At 48.1% G+C, this 23,461-nt stretch overlaps 6 protein-coding genes and 1 non-coding gene across 7 annotated transcripts; 3 read left to right on the top strand and 4 right to left on the bottom strand.

Moving 5' to 3' along the window:
* Positions 1–8,364: 8,364 nt before the first annotated feature.
* Positions 8,365–8,445, bottom strand: DEU56DRAFT_t35. Its single transcript has one exon. It is a non-coding gene; the product is annotated as a tRNA-Gln (tRNA).
* An 82-nt stretch (positions 8,446–8,527) lies between these two features.
* On the top strand, positions 8,528–13,948 carry DEU56DRAFT_775435 (Ca-transporting ATPase). The gene is made up of 21 exons (XM_041351652.1): positions 8,528–9,233; positions 9,294–9,445; positions 9,495–9,700; positions 9,750–10,034; positions 10,114–10,231; positions 10,281–10,338; positions 10,396–10,413; positions 10,464–11,002; positions 11,087–11,308; positions 11,366–11,614; positions 11,678–11,761; positions 11,815–11,929; positions 11,990–12,222; positions 12,277–12,391; positions 12,439–12,482; positions 12,534–12,767; positions 12,830–12,972; positions 13,023–13,048; positions 13,102–13,285; positions 13,337–13,426; positions 13,483–13,948. The coding sequence occupies exons 1-21, from the start codon at positions 8,645–8,647 to the stop codon at positions 13,637–13,639; spliced, it is 3,861 nt and encodes a 1,286-aa protein (XP_041213898.1). The 5' UTR covers positions 8,528–8,644; the 3' UTR covers positions 13,640–13,948.
* A 334-nt stretch (positions 13,949–14,282) lies between these two features.
* On the bottom strand, positions 14,283–15,930 carry DEU56DRAFT_775433 (BAR domain-containing family protein). The gene is made up of 7 exons (XM_041351651.1): positions 15,647–15,930; positions 15,536–15,596; positions 15,037–15,486; positions 14,863–14,983; positions 14,772–14,813; positions 14,632–14,720; positions 14,283–14,585 (listed from the first exon to the last, which is right to left on the bottom strand). Exons 1-7 carry the CDS (start codon positions 15,798–15,800, stop codon positions 14,567–14,569), a joined length of 936 nt encoding a protein of 311 aa, XP_041213897.1. The 5' UTR covers positions 15,801–15,930; the 3' UTR covers positions 14,283–14,566.
* Positions 15,931–15,971: 41 nt separating this feature from the next.
* Positions 15,972–17,137, top strand: DEU56DRAFT_970322 (nucleophile aminohydrolase). The gene is made up of 5 exons (XM_041359425.1): positions 15,972–16,047; positions 16,101–16,254; positions 16,304–16,470; positions 16,526–16,700; positions 16,754–17,137. The coding sequence occupies exons 1-5, from the start codon at positions 15,992–15,994 to the stop codon at positions 17,027–17,029; spliced, it is 828 nt and encodes a 275-aa protein (XP_041213896.1). The 5' UTR covers positions 15,972–15,991; the 3' UTR covers positions 17,030–17,137.
* Positions 17,138–17,638: 501 nt separating this feature from the next.
* On the top strand, positions 17,639–20,216 carry DEU56DRAFT_868769 (uncharacterized protein; the record flags this gene model as incomplete). The annotated part of the gene is made up of 12 exons (XM_041355519.1): positions 17,639–17,862; positions 17,914–18,022; positions 18,082–18,264; positions 18,314–18,445; positions 18,496–18,797; positions 18,847–18,991; positions 19,043–19,201; positions 19,248–19,436; positions 19,486–19,611; positions 19,670–19,785; positions 19,836–20,007; positions 20,058–20,216. 12 exons carry the CDS (start codon positions 17,639–17,641, stop codon positions 20,214–20,216), a joined length of 2,016 nt encoding a protein of 671 aa, XP_041213895.1.
* Positions 20,217–20,309: 93 nt separating this feature from the next.
* Positions 20,310–22,172, bottom strand: DEU56DRAFT_727136 (uncharacterized protein; the record flags this gene model as incomplete). Its single annotated transcript, XM_041347964.1, has 3 exons — positions 20,310–20,675; positions 20,730–21,422; positions 21,483–22,172. 3 exons carry the CDS (start codon positions 22,170–22,172, stop codon positions 20,310–20,312), a joined length of 1,749 nt encoding a protein of 582 aa, XP_041213894.1.
* A 674-nt stretch (positions 22,173–22,846) lies between these two features.
* On the bottom strand, positions 22,847–23,310 carry DEU56DRAFT_849563 (uncharacterized protein). The gene is made up of 3 exons (XM_041355166.1): positions 23,246–23,310; positions 23,103–23,190; positions 22,847–23,042 (listed from the first exon to the last, which is right to left on the bottom strand). Exons 1-3 carry the CDS (start codon positions 23,284–23,286, stop codon positions 22,968–22,970), a joined length of 204 nt encoding a protein of 67 aa, XP_041213893.1. The 5' UTR covers positions 23,287–23,310; the 3' UTR covers positions 22,847–22,967.
* Positions 23,311–23,461: the final 151 nt, after the last annotated feature.

The raw sequence follows: 23,461 nt of genomic DNA, 5'->3' as shown, positions 1-23,461 counted from the left end.
GTCGATCGTCTTGTCTTGTATTCTCTAACTTGAATCTACTCAGTTTCTGATAGACCTTCCTTGAGCAAGACAGCTCTCGTATACGATTTCACTAAAGACTCTTCGTCTTAAGTGTCTTTACTGATCGATACCATTAGTCTTGTCTTCGCTTGCTGACTCTTGTCACCAAGCATCGACCCCAACGATAACGATAACGAACCTCTGCATTATCTTCGTCTTACGCTAAAGACTTAGTACAGAGCTCTTACCTGAGTCTACGCTTTCAGCGTAACAAAAGATTCAAGTTTTCCATGGCTCCTCATATCTTGAGGGCCAACTGTCAACACGTCTTCATCTCGGAGAGAAGATTCCGACGACGTTGTCCTGACCTCTGATAGCTCATCCGAAAGCTCCGACGACATCCCAGAACCCACCCCAAGACAGTTCTTTCCTCCCCCCCTCCCAAGTGGGTTCGTTGTCCCACCCAGGACACCTGTTGGACCTCCACCAGTTCCTCCCCCGAACCCATTCAGACCACCGGCCCACCACCAGTAGGACCGTTGACCATGTCGAAAGTCCCAGAACTCAAGATCGGTTCTCCTAAAGATTTCAATGGTGATACCTCCCAAGCAACAAGATGGTTGTTTAGCATTAAGGCTTATCATTTTGCCAACTCCGATACCTACACCGATGACAAGAAGAAGATCATCACTGCCCTCGCCTATATGACTGAAGGAACTGCCGCACTTTGGGCAGAAACATTCTACACCAATGCGTATAGCGGAGCAACCCCATCCTTTGGATCATGGGCAGACTTTGAAAAGAGTTTCAACACCGCGTTCCAATCCATTGATACTCAAACCGACGCCTTGAACAAACTAGAAAGACTCCGGCAAACTGGAGAAATCGCTGAATATATTGCCGAGTTCAAACTCCTTTCTGCGTTATCAGGAATGAAAGAAGGAATCGGGCTCAAGTACTTCTTCAGGAGAGGATTGAAAGATGGATTGAGGAAGGCCATTCATGGACTCTCCGAGGTTCCCGATACCATAGACAAATGGTTCGCTGCAGCAACCCAGCAGAGCGCCAACTGGCAGATGGAACAAGCGTTCGAAACGCAAACAGGAACAATAATCAATCTAGGAAAGGATCTGGGAATCACTCTGGTCAAGGACGAGCCAACTCTAAACCCAGCTTTCACCATCAACGCGACCCTGATGCAATGGATGTGGATAGGACCTTGTCCCCCCAACAACGTGATGACCATTTCAAGAAAGGTCTTTGTTTCAATTGCTCGAAACAAGGTCATCGTTCAGGGATTGCCCTGACAAGAAAACCAAGACTAGAGCCGCAGGAGCGTCAGAAGGAAAAGGGAAAGGAAAGGGAAGGGCTAAAACCCCTGATGATGAAACTGACGATGAAGAAGATATGGATACCAATCGAGTGGATTTTTAAACAGAGGACCTGTATCAACGTCAGACTCCTCCCTTTACGTGCTGTATACTAAGACTGTAGGACGAAGCAATGAATTCCGTGTCCCGGTGACACTCTTCTCTACAAAAAGCACGAAAACCGTTGAAACCACCGCTATCATTGATCTGGAGCAGGAGGCTCTTTATTGATAAAGACTTCGTCAAGAACACAAATTAACTCCACAACAAACTCCGAAAACCCTTCCATATCACCACTGTGGATGGAAGCAACTCAAAAGCGGGAATGGTCTCCCATTATTGCGTTCTACCCATCAGACTTGACAAAAGATGCATGTGGGGAAAATTCAATATTACCCAGCTCTCTGCTCGAGACAATGTCCTCCTTGGGAAACCTTGGCTCTCCGCCATGAATCCAGACATCGACTGGACTAAAACACGATATCCCTTCCTTCATCACCCCGATCTAAACTCGTTGAGACCGAGATCAATCTTGAAAGAAGAAGAAACCATGTAGAACCCTTCCTATTCGAAGCCAAGAAAGTGACTATCGAAGAAGAAGAAATCGATTCTTTTCATCCTCTCAAAACGCTCTCCAATGAGAAGGAACATTGTATTGAAGAAATCAAGAAGAAGAAAAAGAAACCCGAAGAAACTACCTCCGAACTCCCTAATTTCAACGCTATGGAAGATGTATGGGTTGGAAACACCCAATTCCTCCCACATCCGGATGATATCGCCACCTATCCTCTATCCGATGATGAAGTACTAATCGAATATGCTACGGATGGGACCAATGTTCAAATAATCGAGAACATCTCCTTCGACTCTCCCTTAACCCGTGATGGGACTTCCAAGAAAGAAATCCTTGCCAAACAAACTCCGCTTAGGAACATTTGGATACTTGCTGCTTCGCAAGAATACACCAAAACAAGCAACAAAGCACAGGAGTTTGCTATGGAAGACGCCCAAGCAAAGAAGAAGAAAACGTTCGAAGAACTTGTTCCCGAATATCTCCATGACTTTGCAGATATTTTCGCAAAAGATGGCTTGAACAAACTTCCTCCCTCTCGCCCTGGGTTCGATCATAGAATTGACACCAAAGAAGGCTTCGTTCCGAAATCATCGAGGGCTTACCCTCTATCCCCGAAAGAAACCGATGCTTTGAAAGCATTTCTGGACGAACACGTAGCAAAGGATTTTATCACCCCGTCAAAATCTCCACAAGCATCTGGCTTCTTCTTTGTTGGAAAGAAGGACGGATCGTTAAGACCCTGTCAAGATTACAGGTACATTAACGAATGGACCGTAAAGAATGCCTATCCTCTCCCTCTAATTCCTCCTCTTATCGCAAAGCTGAGCGATGCCAAATTCTTCACCAAGATAGATGTTCGTTCTGGCTACAACAATATCCTCATACACCCTGATGATAGATGGAAAGCCGCATTCTCCACCTCCTTCGGCCTCTTTGAACCGAAAGTCATGTTTTTCGGACTATGCAATTCTCCTGCAACCTTCCAGGCATACATGAATCAGACTTTTGCAACCGAAATCAACGAAGGATGGCTCATTGTCTATATGGATGACATCCTAATCTTCTCGGACACCTTGCAGGAGCAGAAAGAGCGAACTCGACGAGTTTTGCAGAAACTTAGGAAGGAATCACTCTTTCTCAAACCAGAGAAATGCACTTTTGACGCTCAAGAAGTTGAATATCTCGGAATGATTATTCGACCAGGACAAGTTGCTATGGATCCAGCAAAACTGAAAGGAATCAGCGATTGGACCTCCCCATCCTCAGTCAAAGAAGTCCGATCATTCCTTGGATTTTGCAACTTCTATCGACACTTCATTTCCCATTACTCTGATATTGCACGCCCACTGATTGACCTCACAAAGAAGGACAATACCTTCTCTTGGTCAAGCATTTGTGAAGAAGCCTTCCAGAAGCTGAAGAACTCCTTCCTCTCTGAACCCGTCCTCCGAAATCCCAATCCTACTCGACAGTTTGCTCTTGCAACAGATGCATCGTTGTTTGCTACTGGAGCAGTACTCCTTCAAACAGATGAAAATGGAGCGTACCATCCTTGCGGATATCTTTCCCAATCCCTAAATCCAGCCGAACGAAATTATCAGATTTATGACAGAGAACTCCTTGCTGTCATCCGCGCTTTACAAGCTTGGAGACATTTCCTCGAAGGAAACCCTCATCCAGTTATTATCTTCACCGATCATAAGAACCTCCTTTATTTCAGATCTGCACAGAAACTCACTAGGAGGCAAGCTCGTTGGCAGCTTACACTATGCAACTATGATCTCACCTTCCACCACGTCCCCGGGTCCAAACTCGCCGCCCCCGATGCTCTTTCCCGTCGATCTGATCACGCCTTCTCTGGATCCGATAACGAAGATCTTATCCTCCTTCCCGATTCGCTGTTTGTCAACCTCATTGATGCTGAACTTGCAGAAGATTTCAAACTCCTTCATGACGCATCTGACGATGCTACCATTCGCACTGCATTAGACGCCTTAAACGGCGTGTGCGCTCCCCCTATGAAATCTGCACTTTCCGATTGGAAATTCGAGGATGATGTCCTTTTCTACAAAAATCGTGCTTATGTACCCTCTGATCTCCGTCATCGAATCCTTACCCTCCACCATGATCATCCTACGGCAGGACACCCGGGCCGCACTATCACGGAATGGAACGTGAAGAAAGCCTATTGGTGGCCAGGGATGGGAACATATATCAGGAAATACGTTGACGGATGTGCAACTTGTCAACAAATGAAGCCGAATACGCATCCTACCACCCCTCCCTTATTACCGATCTCCTCCACTGCTTCTCGCCCCTTTTCACAGGTATCCGTTGATCTTATCACCGACCTTCCGCCGTCTCTTGACTTCGATTCTATCATGGTCGTGGTAGACCATGGCCTTACGAAGGGGGTAATTCTCTGCCCTTGCAGAAAAACGATCACCGCAGAAGGAGTAGCCCAACTTTTCTTTGAAAAGGTCTTTCTTAGATTCGGTCTCTACGACAAGATTATCTCCGATAGAGGACCACAGTTCGCCTCTAAACTCGCAAAAGAGCTTGGAAGGCTCCTAAACTATCAAGTCGCCCTTTCTACCGCCTACCACCCTCAGACCGATGGACAAACTGAACGAATGAATCAAGAACTAGAAACCTATCTCCGAATATATTGTCGAACGAACCCTAATGATTGGGCCAATCACCTTCCCATGGCAGAATTCGTCCACAACTCCAGAAAAGGCAGCGCCAGAAACGCCTCTCCATTCTCCCTTATGATGGGATACGAACCTCGCGGATACCCTCACGCCTTCCCTGACTCCACTCTTCCAGCCGCAGAAGACCGCATCAAACACCTTCAGAAGATCAGAGAAGAAGCCCTAGCTTCTCATAGCCTTGCTCAACAACGAATGGCAGAAAGATCTCATGGACAGAAGTATGAACCATGGAAACGAGGTGATAAAGTTTGGCTTTCCGCAGCACACCTCATCACACGACTTCCCTCAAAGAAGTTAGCTCCCAAGCGATACGGCCCTTTCGAGATCACAGAAGTTCTATCGCCTATCACGTTCAAATTGAAGCTACCGAAAACCTGGAGAGTTCACTCCACATTCCATGCTTCTGAACTATCCTCCTATCAAGAGACAGAGATACACGGCCCGAACTTCTCTGAACCACCTCCTGACCTTATCAATGGAGAAGAGCATTACGAAATCGAAGCCATACTCTCGCACAAAGGGGCAGGCACAAGACGTCGTTATCTCGTATCTTGGGTTGGATACCCTGAATCTGAGAACTCATGGATCCTTGAAACGGAACTTGAAAACGCAGCGGAGCTTCTCAATGCCTATAAAAAGAGACTCAAACTCGTCTCTAGAGCATTAGGCCTTTAAACCTACCTTAACTCGAAACCAACATGTCTGACCGCTCCAGCTGCTCTTATGGCTCCGACCACAGTATCACCAACTTCTTTGAAAACAATCCCTTTACTCGTCCCCAGACCCCTGGCCAACATCGGGCCATGTGGGAAGCCGTTATTCTCGACATCCAGTATGCTATGAGGCTTGACGCCTATGTAGAGAGGGTCGGCAATGCCACCCTCAAAGAACTCATCATAATTTTCCGGGCAGCAGACGCCCTCACTCCCGCAGCAATGCAATTCCAACTCGACTCCTCCACCAGTCTTGGTGCGATCCCCATCAGATACAACCAAAGCAAGATCAAGAATGCAGTCTTGAATGCCATCAGACTCACAGTTGACTTCGATGACGCAATCAGAAGGATAGAGGATGAAAATGAGTTCAATCCACCTCCCGAACCGTTCATCGCAGCAATGCGACATGTGACTCCAACCCCTCCCTTAATCATCGAAGAAGATGAAGAAGCAGTAGAACGTAGCAGCTCGCTCTATGTGCCATACACACCCCCCCCTGTAGCCCAACCACCTCAGGACTATTATTCGTTCCTCGGATTATCTCCTCCCAGTACGCCTCCCCCCAAAGCTGAAGAAGAAGAGCAGCAAATTCCTGTTGATATCTCCCCGTCCCAGTCAAGGACACTCTCCCCTGAACTTTCGCTTTGCTACCCATTGCAAAACGAGGTCCCTATCCCTGTCCCACCTCCTACTACGCCCGTCGATCGTGACGATAGGATGGACATACTCCGCAGAGCGCAAAGGCTTACTCGGATGAAGCCTAAATTGCTTTTCTCTATGGGGCTTCCTTTAAGCCAACATCATTACAAACACTACGACTTCGAAGCCGCACCAGGATGTACCACTGCCGCACAATACTCCGTCGAGAGAGCACAGTATGAAGCCGGAGAAACGACTCAAACCTATCCCTTCAATTGCGTCTGTCGCACTTGCAACAATTGGGGGCATAAACAGAAGCATTGCAAGAGGTACCAATGCCGCATTTGTGGCAAATACGCCCCCAAGCACCTTACCCCATTCTGTCCCATCCTCAAAGGGAAGAAGCTCCTTCGTCGCGGAAAATCTGCTGATCGGTTCCATACGGAAATGGCTAAACTCGAAGCTGCCTTTGACCATGAGCGTGCTCGTGTTGCAGAAGAACGGGAGGAGAATGAACTCGACGCCATCGCCATGCTGGCAGATATTGACGTTGACCCCATCTATTATTCCAACCAGGATGATTGAAGTCGGTGACTTCAAACCTTTGAACGGGAGGTAATGTTACGATAACATACTTCTGACCGGACCCCCATATATTTTCTCCTATCTTGTATCACCATATGACGTCTTATCACCTTCTTGTACAGCATCCTTGATCGCCGTCTTATCTCGTATCTCTTATCTTGTACCCTGTACCCTTACCATTGCCTCGGTAGCCCTGCCCTGAACTGACCTTTCCTATAAGTAGTCGATCGTCTTGTCTTGTATTCTCTAACTTGAATCTACTCAGTCTTCTGATAGACCTTCCTTGAGCAAGACAGCTCTCGTATACGATTTCACTAAAGACTCTTCGTCTTAAGTGTCTTTACTTGATCGATACCATTTAGTCTTGTCTTCACTTGCTGATTCTTATCACCAAGTATCGACTCCAACGATAACGATAACGAACCTCTGCATTATCTTTGTCTTACGCTAAAGACTTAGTACAGAGCTCTTACCTGAGTCTACGCTTTCAGCGTAACAGGTACAGCAGATTTTCCTGATCATAAAGAATTACCTATATCATGGGCAAATGGCGCCCATAGCCATTGGATAACTATGAGGTATTCTGGTACATGACATAGACATGCAACATCTTTACCAAGAATTTAGAGGTGGACAACCAAAGGTGTAAGATGATGAACCTATGCTTAAATGTCACCCCAAAGGCCAATGGTGGCGGGCCTGTACCAAAGGTCCTCAATGTTGCAGCCAGATGATAGAGAGTAGCCATTGAGTAACTATGGGGTGTTACATTACATAGTCATCCAATATCATCACCAAGAATTGAGAGGCAGATGACCAAAGGAGTGAGATGATGAACCTATGCTTAAATGTCACCCAAAAGGCCAATGGTAGCAGGCCCACACCAAAGGCTGTCAATGTTGCGGCCAGATGATAGAGAGTAGACATTGAATAACTATGTGGTATCTTACAGTCAACCATTAACAAGGTTTGCCCTGATGTACTTTGTTTGTACCATCTTATCAAATGTAACTAGACAAACCTAAGACTCGGCGATTTCCTGATGCTACCTGCCATACATCTCAGTGCAGCTCCCCGCACAAAAAAAAACAACAGTGTATTGTTCTGGACGGAAGTCATCGCGGTTCTATCTCCAATGTGGCTAAGTGTCACCTCAAGAAGGGCACTGTAGACATTGCAATTACTCCATCGACATTAACCAATTTGTGGTTTGACCAGATTTGTCTTGTAGAGCAGTCATGCATGACTATGTAATACCAAATCTCATTAATACCTACCATTCCATTCCATTACCTTACCATAATCATTATTAACAATATGCTGAATGCCCATGTCATTTTCCCTTGCATGAAACTTCACATTTCCCTTATCACATTTGTTATGGGAAATGCCCATCATTATGTAATATTTTGCAGAACAATTTCCTGTGCTCGACATGCTGGATTTATCTTTGGATAAAATAGGATTGCAAAAGTTTGCGTTTGGGCCAACATGTTTCAAAAGGAGAAAATTTTGAGGATTTTATACATCTAGATGGACTTCAAAATGGTGTTAAAATGTATTATTGTGCTTTGTCATTTTGCCGTTAGTCGAAATTTCCTATTGTCCTAGTGATAAAATTCAAAGTACAAATGACTAATTTATTGTTCTCATTTTAATTAAAATCTGCAAAACCCAGAAACCGCCGCTGTGTCATTACTCGCCGTGAACTCTGATGAATCAACTTTTAAATTCATGTGGGGTGACATCAAAAGATGAAAAAGAAGAGGTAATACCAGGGTTCGAACCTGGGTTTCGGGAAGATTGTATGTCAAAATCCCGAGTGATAACCACTACACTATATCACCTTGGGACATGGTCGGCTTTTAAAAGGTTTATTCAGACAAATTTGTGATGGTAAAGAGAATTTACACGTTGTCGGTGTACATACTCGTTTCATGATTGAAACCGAAATAACTGTTTTTGCGCTTGTGAACCAAAATAGTGACTGTTTCCATCCGACCGACCGCAGTCGCCCGCTCCGTTCAATATTCCGACGTCACTACCATGAACAGCGATGAATCTTTTGCAGCGCTCGTCAATACCGCCAATCCAGCAGCGTCCGGATACCATCAGCGACACTCCAACAACCCATACATCCATTCAGATTCTAATACTACTCCGTCTGGTTATCCTCCTTTACAACACCCAAATCTCATGGATCCCTTCTTTGACGATGACGACGACGACGCTTCTCACTCCAATTTTGCTATGTACTCTGCTCCCAGATCAATGCAGTCACAGGAGAGCGGTCTCCCTCTCGCTCGCTCAGCGGCACCCCCAGCTGGCATAGGAGCATCTTCTGCTTCTCTTGCAACTTCACCTAACGGACAACCACAAGGCTGGGCATTTGACGATGACGCTCTGTCACCCGCGTTCTCACCTAGCCCTGCCTTCCCAGGGGAACCATCCTCAACACCACTCCGCCCGCTCAAGCGACGCAGAAGGTGGAAATGGCCCTGGCAGAGGGACAAGGAATTTACTGGCGAACGCATAATCACTCTCAACAACCCACTCATGAACGACGACTATTGCTCAAACTTTGTGTCTACGAGCAAGTACAACATGGTCACATTTCTTCCCAAGTTTCTTACCGGTGCGTCCTGTGTGGTATGGCGTACACCACGAAACACCCACTGATGCATCGTTTACGCAGAACAATTCTCGAAATATGCCAATTTGTTCTTTTTGTTTACAGCGTGCATCCAGCAGATTCCCGGTGTATCGCCCACGAACCAGTATACTACTATCGCACCCCTGGCCGTGGTCCTCCTCGCTTCCGCATTCAAAGAAGTTCAAGAAGACCTCGTGCGTTATTCCTTCATCTACTCACTAGGCCATTCTGACCCCATCTCAGAAACGACACCAATCCGACTCCGAGCTCAACGCGCGACTTGGCAAGGCGCTCTCCGGGAACGCTTTCGCCGCACGGAAATGGAAAGACCTGTGCGTAGGCGACATTGTGCGCGTGGAGTCAGATGAATTCATCCCAGCCGACCTGGTACTCATATCCTCGAGTGAGCCCGAGGGATTGTGTTACATAGAGACTTCCAATCTTGACGGGTACGTTTTTCCTCTTATTCTCTATCTTTCCCTGACAGACGCTCTCCAGCGAGACCAACCTCAAAATCAAACAAGCTTCCCCTCAAACTTCCTCGCTCACCTCCCCATCCCTCGCAAGTGCTTTGCACGGTACATTGCGGTCAGAACAGCCGAACAACTCATTGTACACATACGAGGGAACGTTGGAACTGTTGAGCGATATGAATGTACCGAAGACGGTGCCGTTGGGCCCAGATCAGATGTTGTTGAGGGGCGCGCAGTTGAGAAATACGCCGTGGGTATATGGGATCGTAGTGTTCACAGGCCATGAAACGAAGCTCATGCGAAATGCAACGTGAGTGGTTCAATCTTATTCGAGGCTTTTCACTTTACGGAATTCTTGCGATCCCCTCCAATGCTCACCTTGGGAACAGTGCGGCACCGATCAAACGTACGGCAGTCGAGCGCCAAGTTAACGTCCACATCATCTTCCTCTTCGTCTTCCTTCTTGCTCTCTCACTCGGGAGTACGATCGGCGCCAGCATCAATACAGTGCGTTCTGTCTACTTCATTAGGGATAGGGCTGACAGAACTTTTGTAGTGGTTCTTGTCCGGCCAGCAATGGTATTTAGCGGAGCCAAGCACATTCACCGGCAAGGGTGAGTACCTCCCCCCGAGTAGCTTGCTTCAAACGTTAACTGATCATATCTGAACAGCAAAAGCATTTATTGAAGGTCACCCACATTCATCTACTTACCCTCACTCACTCACTCAAACTCTTCAGACATCCTCACCTTTATCATCCTCTACAACAACCTCATCCCGATTTCCCTCATCGTCACCATGGAGGTCGTCAAATTTCAACAAGCCCAACTTATCAACGCCGATCTAGACATGTACTACGCGCCCTCGGACACACCTGCGCTCTGCCGGACCAGCTCGCTCGTGGAGGAGCTCGGACAGATCGAGTTTGTATTTAGCGATAAAACGGGGACGCTGACGAGGAACGAGATGGAGTTTAAGAAGTGCTCGGTTGCAGGGGTTCCGTATGCTGATGTGGCGGAGGAAGGTGGGGAGGAGGAGGAGGGTACGAGGACATTCGAGGAGCTGCGGGGGATATTGTACGGGGATGCAGGGAAGCCAGTTAGTGCGGGGGCGATCGAGGACAGGGAGCGGGAGGCAGCTAGGGAGTTTATGGCATTGTTAGCGGTGTGCCACACGGTGATACCGGAGGTGAAAGACGGGAAGACGCATTATCAGGCCAGTAGTCCAGATGAGGCGGCGCTAGTGGCAGGGGCGGAAATGTTGGGGTATCAGTTTCACGTGGGTCACTCATTCCTTGTCAAACACTTTTCGGCACATTCTTTCTGTCCCCCTCATCGCACGCACTGACTTACTCTTCCGCAGACTCGCAAACCCCGCTCTGTCTTTCTCTCAATCAACAGCACCCCCGCCGAGTACGAGATCCTCAATGTGTGCGAGTTCAACTCGACGCGCAAACGTATGTCGACAATCGTACGTACGCCCAGCGGTTCGATCAAGCTTTTCTGCAAGGGCGCAGACACCGTCATCCTCGAACGCCTCGCCAAGTCACAGCCGTACACCGAGAAGACACTCATTCATCTTGAGGTTCGTTCATTTTCCCTCCCAGCGCCACCAATGTATGACATACTCACCGATTCACAGGACTACGCAACTGAAGGCTTGCGCACTCTTTGCGTCGCCTACCGCGACGTTCCAGAGGCCGAATACCGGCAGTGGGCCTCTATATATGAGCAAGCAGCTGCAACGATCAACGGACGTGCGGACGCTCTTGACAGTGCGGCAGAGTTGATTGAGAAGGACATGTTTTTACTCGGGGCGACGGCTATTGAGGATAAGCTCCAGGATGGCGTGCCAGATACGATACACACGTTACAAATGGCTGGGATCAAGGTACGTTTGTCACAGACATTTCATCATGGCGTCCGTTTTTATGAAAGCTAATGCGGTGCGCAGATCTGGGTGCTTACGGGTGACAGGCAAGAAACTGCTATCAATATCGGCATGTCCTGTCGGTTGATCTCGGAGTCTATGAACTTGGTAAGTTGGGAACGTGGTGGAATTCTTCGAGTACTAATACTCTACCTCTATAGGTCATCGTCAACGAAAATAACTCGCGTGACACTGCAGATTTCATCCAGAAGCGACTTTCGGCGATAAAGAATCAGCGGAGCACAGGAGAGCTCGAAGATCTGGCTCTGGTTATAGGTTAGCACGCGCGCGAAATCAAACAATACCATTTGACTAAGTTTTTTTTTTTCATTGCAGACGGAAAAAGTCTAGGTTTTGCACTCGAGAAAGAGCTCTCAAAGTCATTTCTGGAGCTCGCGCTCATGTGTCGCGCAGTCATCTGTTGCAGAGTATCTCCACTACAAAAAGCTCTCGTTGTCAAACTTGTCAAGAAGAACCAGAAAAGTATTCTCTTGGCCATTGGTGACGGTGCGAACGATGTGAGCATGATCCAGGCAGCGCATGTGGGTGTGGGTATCTCTGGAGTCGAGGTATGTTTTCGTTCGTGCGCGGCATTGCATTAGGATTGAAAGTAATCTGTATAGGGTCTACAAGCCGCGCGGTCTGCGGATGTAGCAATTTCACAGTTCAGATTTCTCAAGAAGCTATTGCTGGTTCATGGCGCATGGAGTTATCAGAGGTTGTCGAAGCTCATTCTTTGTACGTATTTTCGTATTTTTTTTCTGCTGAATCATAAGCATCCACAGACTCATTTTACAAGAATATAACGCTCTACATGACACAATTTTGGGTACGCATCCGCACGCTACTCACGAATGTCTAGCTGACCATTACCTCGTAGTATTCCTTCTTCAATAATTTCTCAGGGCAGATTGCCTACGAGTCATGGACGATATCGTTTTACAACGTCATCTTTACTGTCCTCCCCCCTCTCGTCATCGGCGTGTTCGATCAGTTCGTATCTGCGCGGATACTAGACCGCTACCCGCAACTATATGCTCTTGGGCAGAAGAACGTATTCTTTACGAAGACGGCATTCTGGCTCTGGGTTGGCAATGCGCTGTATCACAGTCTCGTGAGTGCCTTTCCAAGCGATGAAAAAATTGGTGATGGTCATGATACTAATCGCGTTTACAGATTTTGTTTACGTTTACTGTGATTTTGTTCTGGGGAGATTTGAAGCAGTCGACGGGGTTGGACTCTGGGCATTGGTTCTGGGGTGCGATGCTTTACCTGGCTGTCCTGCTCACTGTTCTTGGCAAGGCCGCTTTGGTTTCTGAGTACGTGCCACTATTCGTGTTCCATTCTCGTACACTAATGCAGAATCTAGTTTGTGGACAAAGTACACTGTTGCTGGTGAGCACAAGTCTTCATTTAAGAATGAATGTCCAACTGACGCCTTTCCCAAGCGATTCCCGGGTCGTTCGTTTTCACTATGCTCTTCCTTCCTTTATACGCCGTTGTTGCCCCTGCCATTGGATTCTCTAGCGAATACTACGGACTTGTTCCTCGTCTATGGACTGACGCCGTGTTTTATTTTGTCCTCCTCCTCGTACCCATCGTCTGTCTGACTCGTGACTTTGTTTGGAAATAGTGAGTCCATGTCCGCTAGAGCGGGATGACTATCTGACGCTTTTTGTGAAGCTACCGACGGACTTACATCCCTCTTCCGTATCATATCGCTCAAGAGCTACAAAAGTACAACATTCCTGACTACCGTCCGCGCCAGGAACAGTGCGTGTCACTACCAAGTGTCATCTGCCGTTGATGCTAACCCATTATCGCCCCAGATTCCAAAAAGCAATCAAGAAAGTCCGCGCCGTCCAGCGCATGCGCCGGAACCGCGGATTCGCATTCAGTCAGACGGAGAACGGGCGTCAAGATCAGGCGAAACTCATTCGTGCATATGATACATCCAAGTCAAGCGCACGACCGTCGGGATATTAGACACGAGAGAGAGTCATTTGCTTGATCTGTCATTCATGGACTGTATTGTATAACTGGGACTAATTCAAACACCAGCATCTCGCCATTTGTAGAATGATTCTTCAACGGATTTTTTATTGTGTTTTTGTTTTCATTCGACGGTGATGGGATGACGTTGAAACACTGCCCAGTTCTTGATTCGCTGCCGAGACAAGCAAGGGATGGAAAATTCCTATCGAGGAGCGCATTTGTCCTCTGGGTAGTGAAAATTCAACTAGGGAGGCAAATAACAGAGAGGTTGGTATCTTGACCAGCAATGAACCATCGTGCGCTTGCAATACATGTACACTAAGATTCTATAAGAACGTGCAAGTTTCGGCTATGGAGGTCAACACTGGTAGTGATGACAGTTTTAAGCACGAGTTCGTACTAGCCCCTGACTTTCATGCAACTTACAGCGATACTCCTGCTCACTTGGACGCCATGTGACCTAATGCGGGCACAGCGTCCGTAATATTGGCAGTCCCAGGTTCACATAGCCAGATACGTATCTCCTCATGGCTGCCCGGTATGAAGTCCCGTAACTCGCAAAAAGTATGCGACATACCTCATCAGTCGACATCCAAAGTGCAAACAAGGAGGATCTTAAGTTCCGTAGCGCAGAGTCGTGAACATTCATGATCAAATTGGTCACATCGATGTCGCTCCTGCTCCAGAAATACCTCAGCTGCAGTTGTATGTACACGGGTATACATGCTTGGAAATAATAAGGGGCAGGAAACTGAAGAAAGGTTCAGACGTGTCTAGATGTGACTAACGGTCAGGTACACCTCGATTGTCCGAAGCCAGTTTGTGCATATGAGGACAGCAGTAGCGGTAATTAAAACTACGGGGACACGAACGGAAGATTATACAAGCGACATGTCATGAATCTAGTGCAAGGGTACTTCAGTGGTCGCGGGACTTCCTAACGAGATATGAGCGATGGGATTGATAAAGGAGGAATATAATACCTATATTCTCCCTCTGCGGCAACACTGAGCTCTTCAATTTCCCCTTGTGCGGAAGAGAGGGCTTCAGCAGCTGCAGCGAAGTAAAGCAGCTACAAATCAAGGGTAAGTCCCCGAGACTTCCCCCATTATAAAACACATACCTGAGCTTTCACAAGCTCATTGAGATTCTTTAAAGGTTCTGGCTGCAAAAAATAAGATAAGGTGCCATGAAAGCGAGTAACATTAACATACGTTTTCAAGAACTGTCTTCATAAGGGTGATGGCAACCTCCGTCTTCTGAACGAGGTCATCCTCTGCATTCTCGACATCAAGCCTGGCCTGCTCTTGCTTAAGGGGAGTCGCAGCTTTCAGACTGTATCAGAAATTGTAAGCATGTGAAGGACCATGGGACGGTGAAGTAATGACGTCTGCTTAGCGGCATCCAACTCAAGCCTGCTGACGCGGACAGCTTGGCGTGCTTTCATGGCGACGTTGATAGACGTTGAAAGGGTCGTTTGCCACGGGCGGAGGTATTGAGTCTGAATGGATTCGTCTTGCTCGATGCGAGCCGAAGCGATGTTGTCGAAAACTTCCGCATACACAGTCAGTGCTTTGCCGAGTTTATCTTCATTGCCACCAGGGGTGCGCTGCAGGGCGGCAGCGGCATTGGTCGCCGCGCGACCGAGAGCATGAGGGAGAGTCTTGTGCTGGGCAAGTTGCGGGGCAATAGGTGAGGGTGTAGGAAGATTGGTGCCTTTGAGGTTTGTAGCTGCGAAATTGGTGATACCATGGCCAATAGTGGTCGAGAGCTCTGTGATAGATTCCTGAATTTGAGTCGGGTAGTCATATGACTCGCTCTCATAGGCCTTTGTCACTCTGAAGGAGGTGAGACTCATCAGCCAATACACAAACGAATTGCACGAACTTGAGAAGTGCCAGGTGTGCTTGACGCAACGCGTCTACGCGAGCCTCCAAGTCCTTGTACTCTAAAATAACATTACATTTCAGCATACAAACTATGAGAAAGTTGTCATACCTTGAGGCAACTCGGTAATTTCGTCTGGGGCAACCTGACCTAAACGCTCCCTGGTTGCCTGAACACTGGAATTGAAGCCCTTTGCAAACTTGTTGGCGGACTGGCCCAGGTTTAAGCCTGAAAAGCTCGATTGAAGTTTGTTCCAGCCGTCCATTTAGTTTACTTCCAAATGATGATAATGATACAAGAACTTGAGAGACGGTGGAGGGTTCAAGAACAGCTTCTGACCGCAGTGAAGTAGCCCCGCGGTGCCAATTAGGTTCAAATATGGAAATAGGTTCAAGGGGTCCTACATTCAGACGCGTAACACGAATGCGCAAGCTCACTTTAAGATAATCCTCCACAATGTCACAACCATCGGCCTTCAGTTCTCCTGGATTCGACTTTTCTAACTCTGTTAGGTGAGTAGGACATCATATATAATCCATAGTTACTGTTTTGAGCAGTCACGTAGAAATAACTTCCTCCAGGAGAAGGGCATACCCCTTCCTAAGGCTACAAGCACTGGTACCACAATCGTAGGCTGTCTCTTCAAAGATGGCATCATCCTCGGTGCCGACACGCGTGCCACAGAAGGCGAAATAATTGCAGACAAGAATTGTGAAAAGGTCCGCTCTTGGAGATCAATATCCTTTGCGTCAACTAACACATCCCCAGATCCACTACATAACAGAATCGATTCGGTGCTGCGGGGCAGGTACTGCTGCAGACACTGAGTTTACCACCGCGTCAATATCATCAAATATGGAGCTCCATGCTATGTCCACTGGGAGAAAGCCAAGAGTGGTCACTGTAATGACTATGCTGAAGCAATACCTTTTCCAGTGAGTCCGACCGTCTTCAGTATTTTGATAATTTATCAATCTATACAATGCGTAGATACCAGGGTCATGTCGGAGCTGCTCTCGTCCTTGGCGGGGTTGACTCTACTGGGCCACATCTTTTCACCATCCATCCACATGGGTCTACCGACAAGTTGCCCTACGTGACCATGGGCTCCGGAAGCTTGGCAGCCATGGCTGTCTTTGAAAGCAGCTGGAAGCCAAACATGGAGGTACGTTCTACTGTCACCATATTTGGCCAATGTTTAATCCCGGTCCCATTTAGCGCAACGACGCTCTGGCTCTGGTTTCAGCCGCCGTCTCAGCTGGTATCTTCAACGACCTTGGCTCAGGGTCCAACGTTGACGCGTGTATCATTACGGCCACACAAACGGAAATGCTTCGCAATTTTGTCAAGCCCAACGAGCGAGTAGAGAAGGAACGCCATTACACATTCAGAAGAGGGACCACAGCATGGAAGAGCGAAAACATAAGAGACTTGATCGTTAATGAGGAGATTACACTTGTAGGCGCCAGTGGTGATGCCATGGACACTAGTTAGACGAGACCGACAAATGATACTTGGGTTCCTTGCGCACCAGATTTGGTTGGGCGACAACGTTTTGAACCTGATCTTTGTCCTTTGCATGCTTGATTTTATGCTGATACTCGCCGTGCCCGCCCGGTTGTCCAATTCGAGGACTCGCGACATTGATCTTTGGGTGCGTCGATCGTTAAATTTCACGGTTCGATCATTCATCAACTCTGTGGTATCAATAGAGACTGTTATCTCGAAGCTATATACACGCTACGAACTTGGGTACATGTGCATCAAGGAAATTCTTTGTTGCTTTCACTCATAAACTCAGCGACAAACGCGATATGATGAACGTTTGTACTGAAACTTTATTAATTTATTCATGATCTAATGCTCGTTGCATTATGACAATTGTATATAGCTACGGCTCTACATAGCTCTACATACTGTAACATCAGGTAACTTGGGCAAGGAGACCTGAGAAATGAATCGGTGAAGTGGTTTCATAGGCGCTAGCTGGTGGACCGAGCTTGCCATTTGCAGGTTGCAGCTGTGTTCCTGCGAACATGGAGGAAGGCACGAGTCAGTCAGTCATCATCAAGCCTCATTGCAACTACCACCACCATCGACGACATGCCTGTCGTCCAGTTCGCGCCCTTTGCGTCCCTTGTCCAACCGGGTTTTTGGCATGAGCTCACTCGCATGAAGATAGATGTTCTTCGTCTCTCAGAGGAAGCTATTACTGTGACTGGATCATACTCCGTCGGTCGATCAATCAGAGATCGCGAAACAGGGCAAGATATCGCTCTTGGATGTAACCTCACAATTAGGGAAGATGCTTACCAGAAGGCACCTCAGTATGTCGCGATCGGACACGCGTTGAAGCTGGTATGCTGACTATGTCCTAGGTTGCAACCCATGTCCGTCCAGGCCACTGGCATCTTCAAGAACTACAATACCATCGAGGACTTCAAGGCCGCGGATAAGGCTGCGCTCGTCAATGACGTCGTTGCCAAGGTACGATCATCCCTTGACGCGTCCGATAGTAAATAATAAATTATACTTAACCCAATAAGATCTGGGACAGCATCATCACGACCAAAGACACGTCTCTCCTCACGCAGTTCTTACTTATAACATTCGCCGATCTCAAGAAGTATCAGTACTACTACTGGTTCGCGTTCCCCGCGTTTGTGTCCAAACCAGCCTGGCAGATTTCAGAAAATGGCTGGAAACCAGCGGACGAAGAGATCAAGGGGGTATGTCCTTCTTTGAGGAGTATTTTCACGTTCTTACAAGCATTCTCAGATGGAGTCTATCTACGACTCCCTTCTCAACTCGACCAGATCATTCTTCCTCGTAAGGGAGGTTGGCGGCGTAACCATGGTGGGGTTGATAGAGGAATATGAAGAGTTCTTTTCTGGTGTCGCTCCCGAAAATGTAATTTGTGCATCACATCTTCTGAGCCGAACCTGACTCCCTTTGCGCAGCAAGCAGTCGGCTTTCTGGATCCATCTGCTCTTCCTGAAAACCCAGGTTGGCCTCTCCGTAACTTACTCACCTTCCTTCGCGCGGTGTACCCATCGCAAACATCTTCCGTCCGAGTTATTTGCTGGAGGGATAGCGAGAAGCCTATCGCTGGAAAGTCATGGAAGAGTCGGTTTGGAGTGGTCTCTGTCGGAGAAGGAGATCCAACTACGAAACCCAGTGCTATAGGATGGGAGCGCCATCCGACAACCAACAAGCTCAGCCCTCGAGTCGCTGACCTAGCACCCATGATGGATCCGAAGAGGTATCTGTTGTCCAACGAATCGTGGTGAATATTGCTGACATGACTTTAGACTCGCTGATCAAGCTGTAGACCTGAACTTGAAGTTGATGCGCTGGCGAATTTTACCTTCGCTAGACCTCGATAAGGTGGCATCGACAAGATGCCTGCTTCTTGGCGCCGGCACGCTTGGCTGCTACGTTGCACGAACCCTCATGGTCCGTACTGATGGGTTCAAGCCCACAGCTCTTGCTGACTTCTATCACTAGGGATGGGGTGTCCGTACAATTACTTTCGTTGATTCTGCGCGTGTATCATTTTCGAATCCCGTCCGCCAACCCTTGTTTGAATTTGAGGATTGTCTCAACGGCGGCAAACCCAAGGCTGCTTGCGCCGCCCAGCGTCTGACGAAAATATTTCCCGGTATTGTAAGTCCCGTCTAGCTCGTCTTGAACTTTGATGACCTTTAATCAGAATGCAACCGGCCATGATATGTCGATACCCATGCCAGGCCACCCTATACCCCCGGCGTCCACTGAGCAAGCGAAGAAAGACGTTGGACGTCTAGAGAAGCTGTTCGACGAACACGATGTCGTCTTCCTCCTAATGGATTCTAGAGAAAGCCGCTGGCTGCCAACTGTTTTGGGCGCTGCAAAGGGCAAGGTGCAGCACAAGACCCTATCCACATTACTCGTACTGAACCCTCGCGCAGATAGTCCTTAACGCCGCCCTTGGGTTTGACACTTACCTTGTCATGCGACATGGCGCTCGGGCGTCTACGACAACGGGCACTCGATTGGGTTGCTATTACTGCAACGATATCGTCGCTCCTGCTGATGTATCGTATTTCGACTCTCCGTACCAGCATTCACTTACATAACTTCTCGTATGTATAGTCCTTGACGGATCGCACTCTGGATCAGATGTGTACCGTGACAAGACCCGGCCTCGCCTCGATCGCAGCTTCCACGGCGGTCGAACTCCTTGTCTCTTTGTTACAACATCCTGATGGGTATGTCTTGGTTTTCTCCCTCGAGATACGGTTTCTGACGTCGTCCGCAGGATTCATGCACTCCCACCCCCTCCTCAAGCCAATGGCGCTGCGGCAGACCCCAGCACATCGGGCAGTGTTCTCGGTCTTGTACCTCATCAATTGCGTGGGTTCTTAGCGCAGTTCAGAAACCTCCCAATCACGGGCGCAGCGTATGACAAGTGCACAGGTTGCAGTGAAACAGTAAGAGCAATAACCCATTATTCACATTTATATACCCATCAATTGCTCAGGTTCTCAAAGCCTATGAGGAACAAGGCTTTGACATGCTCTTGAAGGCATTCAACGAGCCTGGATTCCTGGAATCATTGACTGGGCTAGATAAGCTCTATAGCGAAGGTGATGCAGCAATGGAGAGCGTGGATTGGGAAGAGGACGACGAGGACGAGTAGACTCTAATGACCGATGTAACAGAGTGTAATTCTACGACTACCGAACTATTCCTGTACTTGTTTTGTGTTGTTTTACGAAGTTGCGATGGGGCACTACAATTTGCTCTGTAAAGATATTTCACTGCCATGAGACTGGCCCAAATACCACAGCGTCGCATCCTTCAGTTCACGTATCCACTCCATGACAATCTCGTCACTGTAAACGTGCTGATCGTAGGACGCAAAATATTGCAGCTGCTGGCGCACAGATGATGCACCAAGATACAACTCGGCGGGATGCCCTTGAGGATGGGCGCGCCAGTACTCAACATGGAGTCGCGGTGTTTTGGCGTCCTCGAAAGCAGCAGCTGGCGGTGACCACGGTAAATACCCAGCCCGATGAGCATGAGACGTGCTGCACAGGGGCGACAGGTAGTGATTGGGAGGTAGAGGATAGTCTGCAGGTACCAGATCATCCATCTGGAATCGCTTAATATTTAGTTCAGTTGAATCTATATGATGAGGCCCACTGACATTGCCCAGGGTGGATCCTACTTGTGTGATTATCGGGCTCAAAGACTGAACAGACAGACTTTCATCGCCGTCCTGTGGGAGACCGCCGTCCCTCATCCTCAACAGCTTCAAAGCAACTTCCCTCGTCAAAGCGACCCGATTGGGTCCCAGATTGGAGGTACATACATCAACTAACCGTGGGTGCTTGAACACCTTCTGGGCTTGTACCTTCATATTAGCACATCGGAGAAGAAAGCGATCAAAAGACATGAGCGCCGGGAAGTCCGGTGCCCCATCGACGAGTTCCAGTCTCCTCGCATCCCCCATAGACATTTCGCCAAGAGGCATGAAGGGAAGCACATACCGGACGAGGCCAACGTTGGCACCAACATCGCCCGAGCCGCCCGCCTCAAACCAGTCTTTATCTTGATACGGGCGCAAGTTCAACGGCCCAAGGACATGCATGGGTTGGCACTTCCTGTACTCCCATTCTTCTTCTGAGATCTGGCCCTTGAGGTACCGTCGACATATAACGCGTGAAAAGGCCACTTGGCTGAGGGCATAATACGCGGAGTTCATGGTAATGTTATGGCGACGACAATTAGAGAGAATGGTTGATGATACTGTTCTCGAAAATATTGAGACGTGAATGCGTGATCTAGCGGGGGTATAAGGTGTGGATTGCCTGAAGTTTCCAGGGAGGGTATGACCGCCCTGCTTCAATGTATTAGCTCTACTGTAAGGCACCACAAACTGAGCAACTGGGATGCCGACCTTGAACTGGGAGGTCCGCACTAAAAGAATCGCATAACCCAAAGCCTGCCTCCACCGTCGTTTGACAAGTGGAAGATCCCCAGAAGCCGAACGACTCTCTAAATCCCGATACATATGCACTCTCTCGTCCAGAGAAATGTATGGTGGTTCAATCCGAGATGACAGTGTGTCAAAGAATGTCCTAAGCAGTGTGCTCGTGGAGGATGCATCCGTAATGCAGTGGGCGATTACAAGCACGACGTGGAAATGGTCGCTTTTGTCTGTTCGGTGCAAAACATAAACACGAGCAAGTAACTGAGATGAAAGGCGCCGAGGCCCATCCGGAATGTCGTTTATGAAGCATTCAGCATGGTGGAAGGAATTAATGTCCATGAATGTGACATCATCAGGTCGAAGATTCGTGATTGTTTCTTCGCGTATAATGAAGCGTGGACCAGACTCGCATTCTTGCACTTCAGCCGCGATGAGGGGAAAGCGCCTTTTGACAGACGCCCAAGAACGCATGACGTTCAACTGGGAGTAAATGTCTCGATCATTGGCTTCTGCGGTGCGAAGGTGTATGTGCATCACAGTATCTAAGGCGCTGTTACAAGCACCATTCCAATAGAAGGAAGTTTCTGTGATTCCGAGTGGACGACAAAAAACGCGCCGGCCTGGAGTAGAATCCAACGTCGTCCAAGGAGAGGTCATTACGACGCACAATGAGGAGGTGCGAGAGGAAACCAAAAGTGGGTGACGACGGGGTAGATCAATAAATGCACATGCTATATCCTCTCCTCAAACAAAAATAAAGATCCGGAACTTTGTCAGAATATCACGTTAACTGATTGACCTAGAGCATATTCTGCAGACTGCTATGCCTGTTGAAGGATGCGTCTGGTCTCCAGGATGTCACAATGTGACAGGTACTGCCAGTAGCTGGGCGTAAGCCGCGTGGTCTGGTCAAGAATGTTACGCACATGCATGGGAATGACAACCATCAAGCAAATCGTGATAGAAATGATACATACAGAGTAGGCGAATACGAGGCCCCAGGTTTCAGTGGTCGATCTATATGCAACAATCGCCAACGCAAGAAGGAATTTGCAAAGGAATTGCATGATCTAGGATTGCGGCTACCAGTGGCCATGCTAGCTGCTATGTACCTCGGTCAATTCTAGTAAATTTAAAGTTTGAAAATTTGAACTTTGAACTTGACGTGGGAGAGAGCGATATTCATCACCACGCGATTATAACCCAGGGCCAACCCCGTCAGCCAGCCACGGCCGTAGTACGCAAAATCTAGCGAGGCAATGTGCAAACCGCCTGATCATGTTTCCCCACGCACGCCGACGTTCGAGCGACACATGATTATACGTGTTTTTGTGCGCTGGAAGGGTGCGATACCCCAGCAGAAAAAATGGTTTTATAAGAAACTGAGTAAATAGGCATACATGTGTAATTGAACGCCCGCGCCATCCTGCGGATTTCAAACAACAGGGATAATCACTTTGATTCACAAGCACACGCTTGACCCTGTTTGATACATTCACAATTTTCCCCTGTACCAGCGCAAGAGCACTGCGCCGAATCATAATTAGTGCTTTTCCAGTGCCAGTGCCGAAACCATCAAGGGCGTACCTTTTTAGAATGTGCGCTGTTGACACATTTCTGGCAGTTACATTGATTCTTTGGACAAGCACAGCCGGTCCCTGAGGGGCCGCAAGCTCTGTGAGAAAGTTTAGTGTGGACATAGCAGCCAGAACATATGCATGAGCACTCACGGACATTCGCTGGCGCATGCACATCCGCTGCAGGTCGCCATGATGGTTTCTGTTAAAGTGGTCGCAAGGTTAGTGCCAAGGGTTGTTCCAGAATTTATGTGACCCCTATGATCACCCTATGACGTCGGTCAAACATAGGGGCAACATATGAGGTCTCACATGCACAAGGGTTCACCTATGACCCTACCAAGGGTGTTCTGCGGTCGTGGGTTTCAA

This window comes from Suillus clintonianus (genome assembly GCF_016758775.1).
Source record: "Suillus clintonianus strain FC179 chromosome Unknown DEU56scaffold_6, whole genome shotgun sequence".
NCBI classification, from domain to species: Eukaryota; Fungi; Basidiomycota; class Agaricomycetes; order Boletales; family Suillaceae; genus Suillus; species Suillus clintonianus.
Note: the sequence above shows the minus strand (reverse complement) of the source record. Positions and strands in the feature narration are given on the sequence as shown.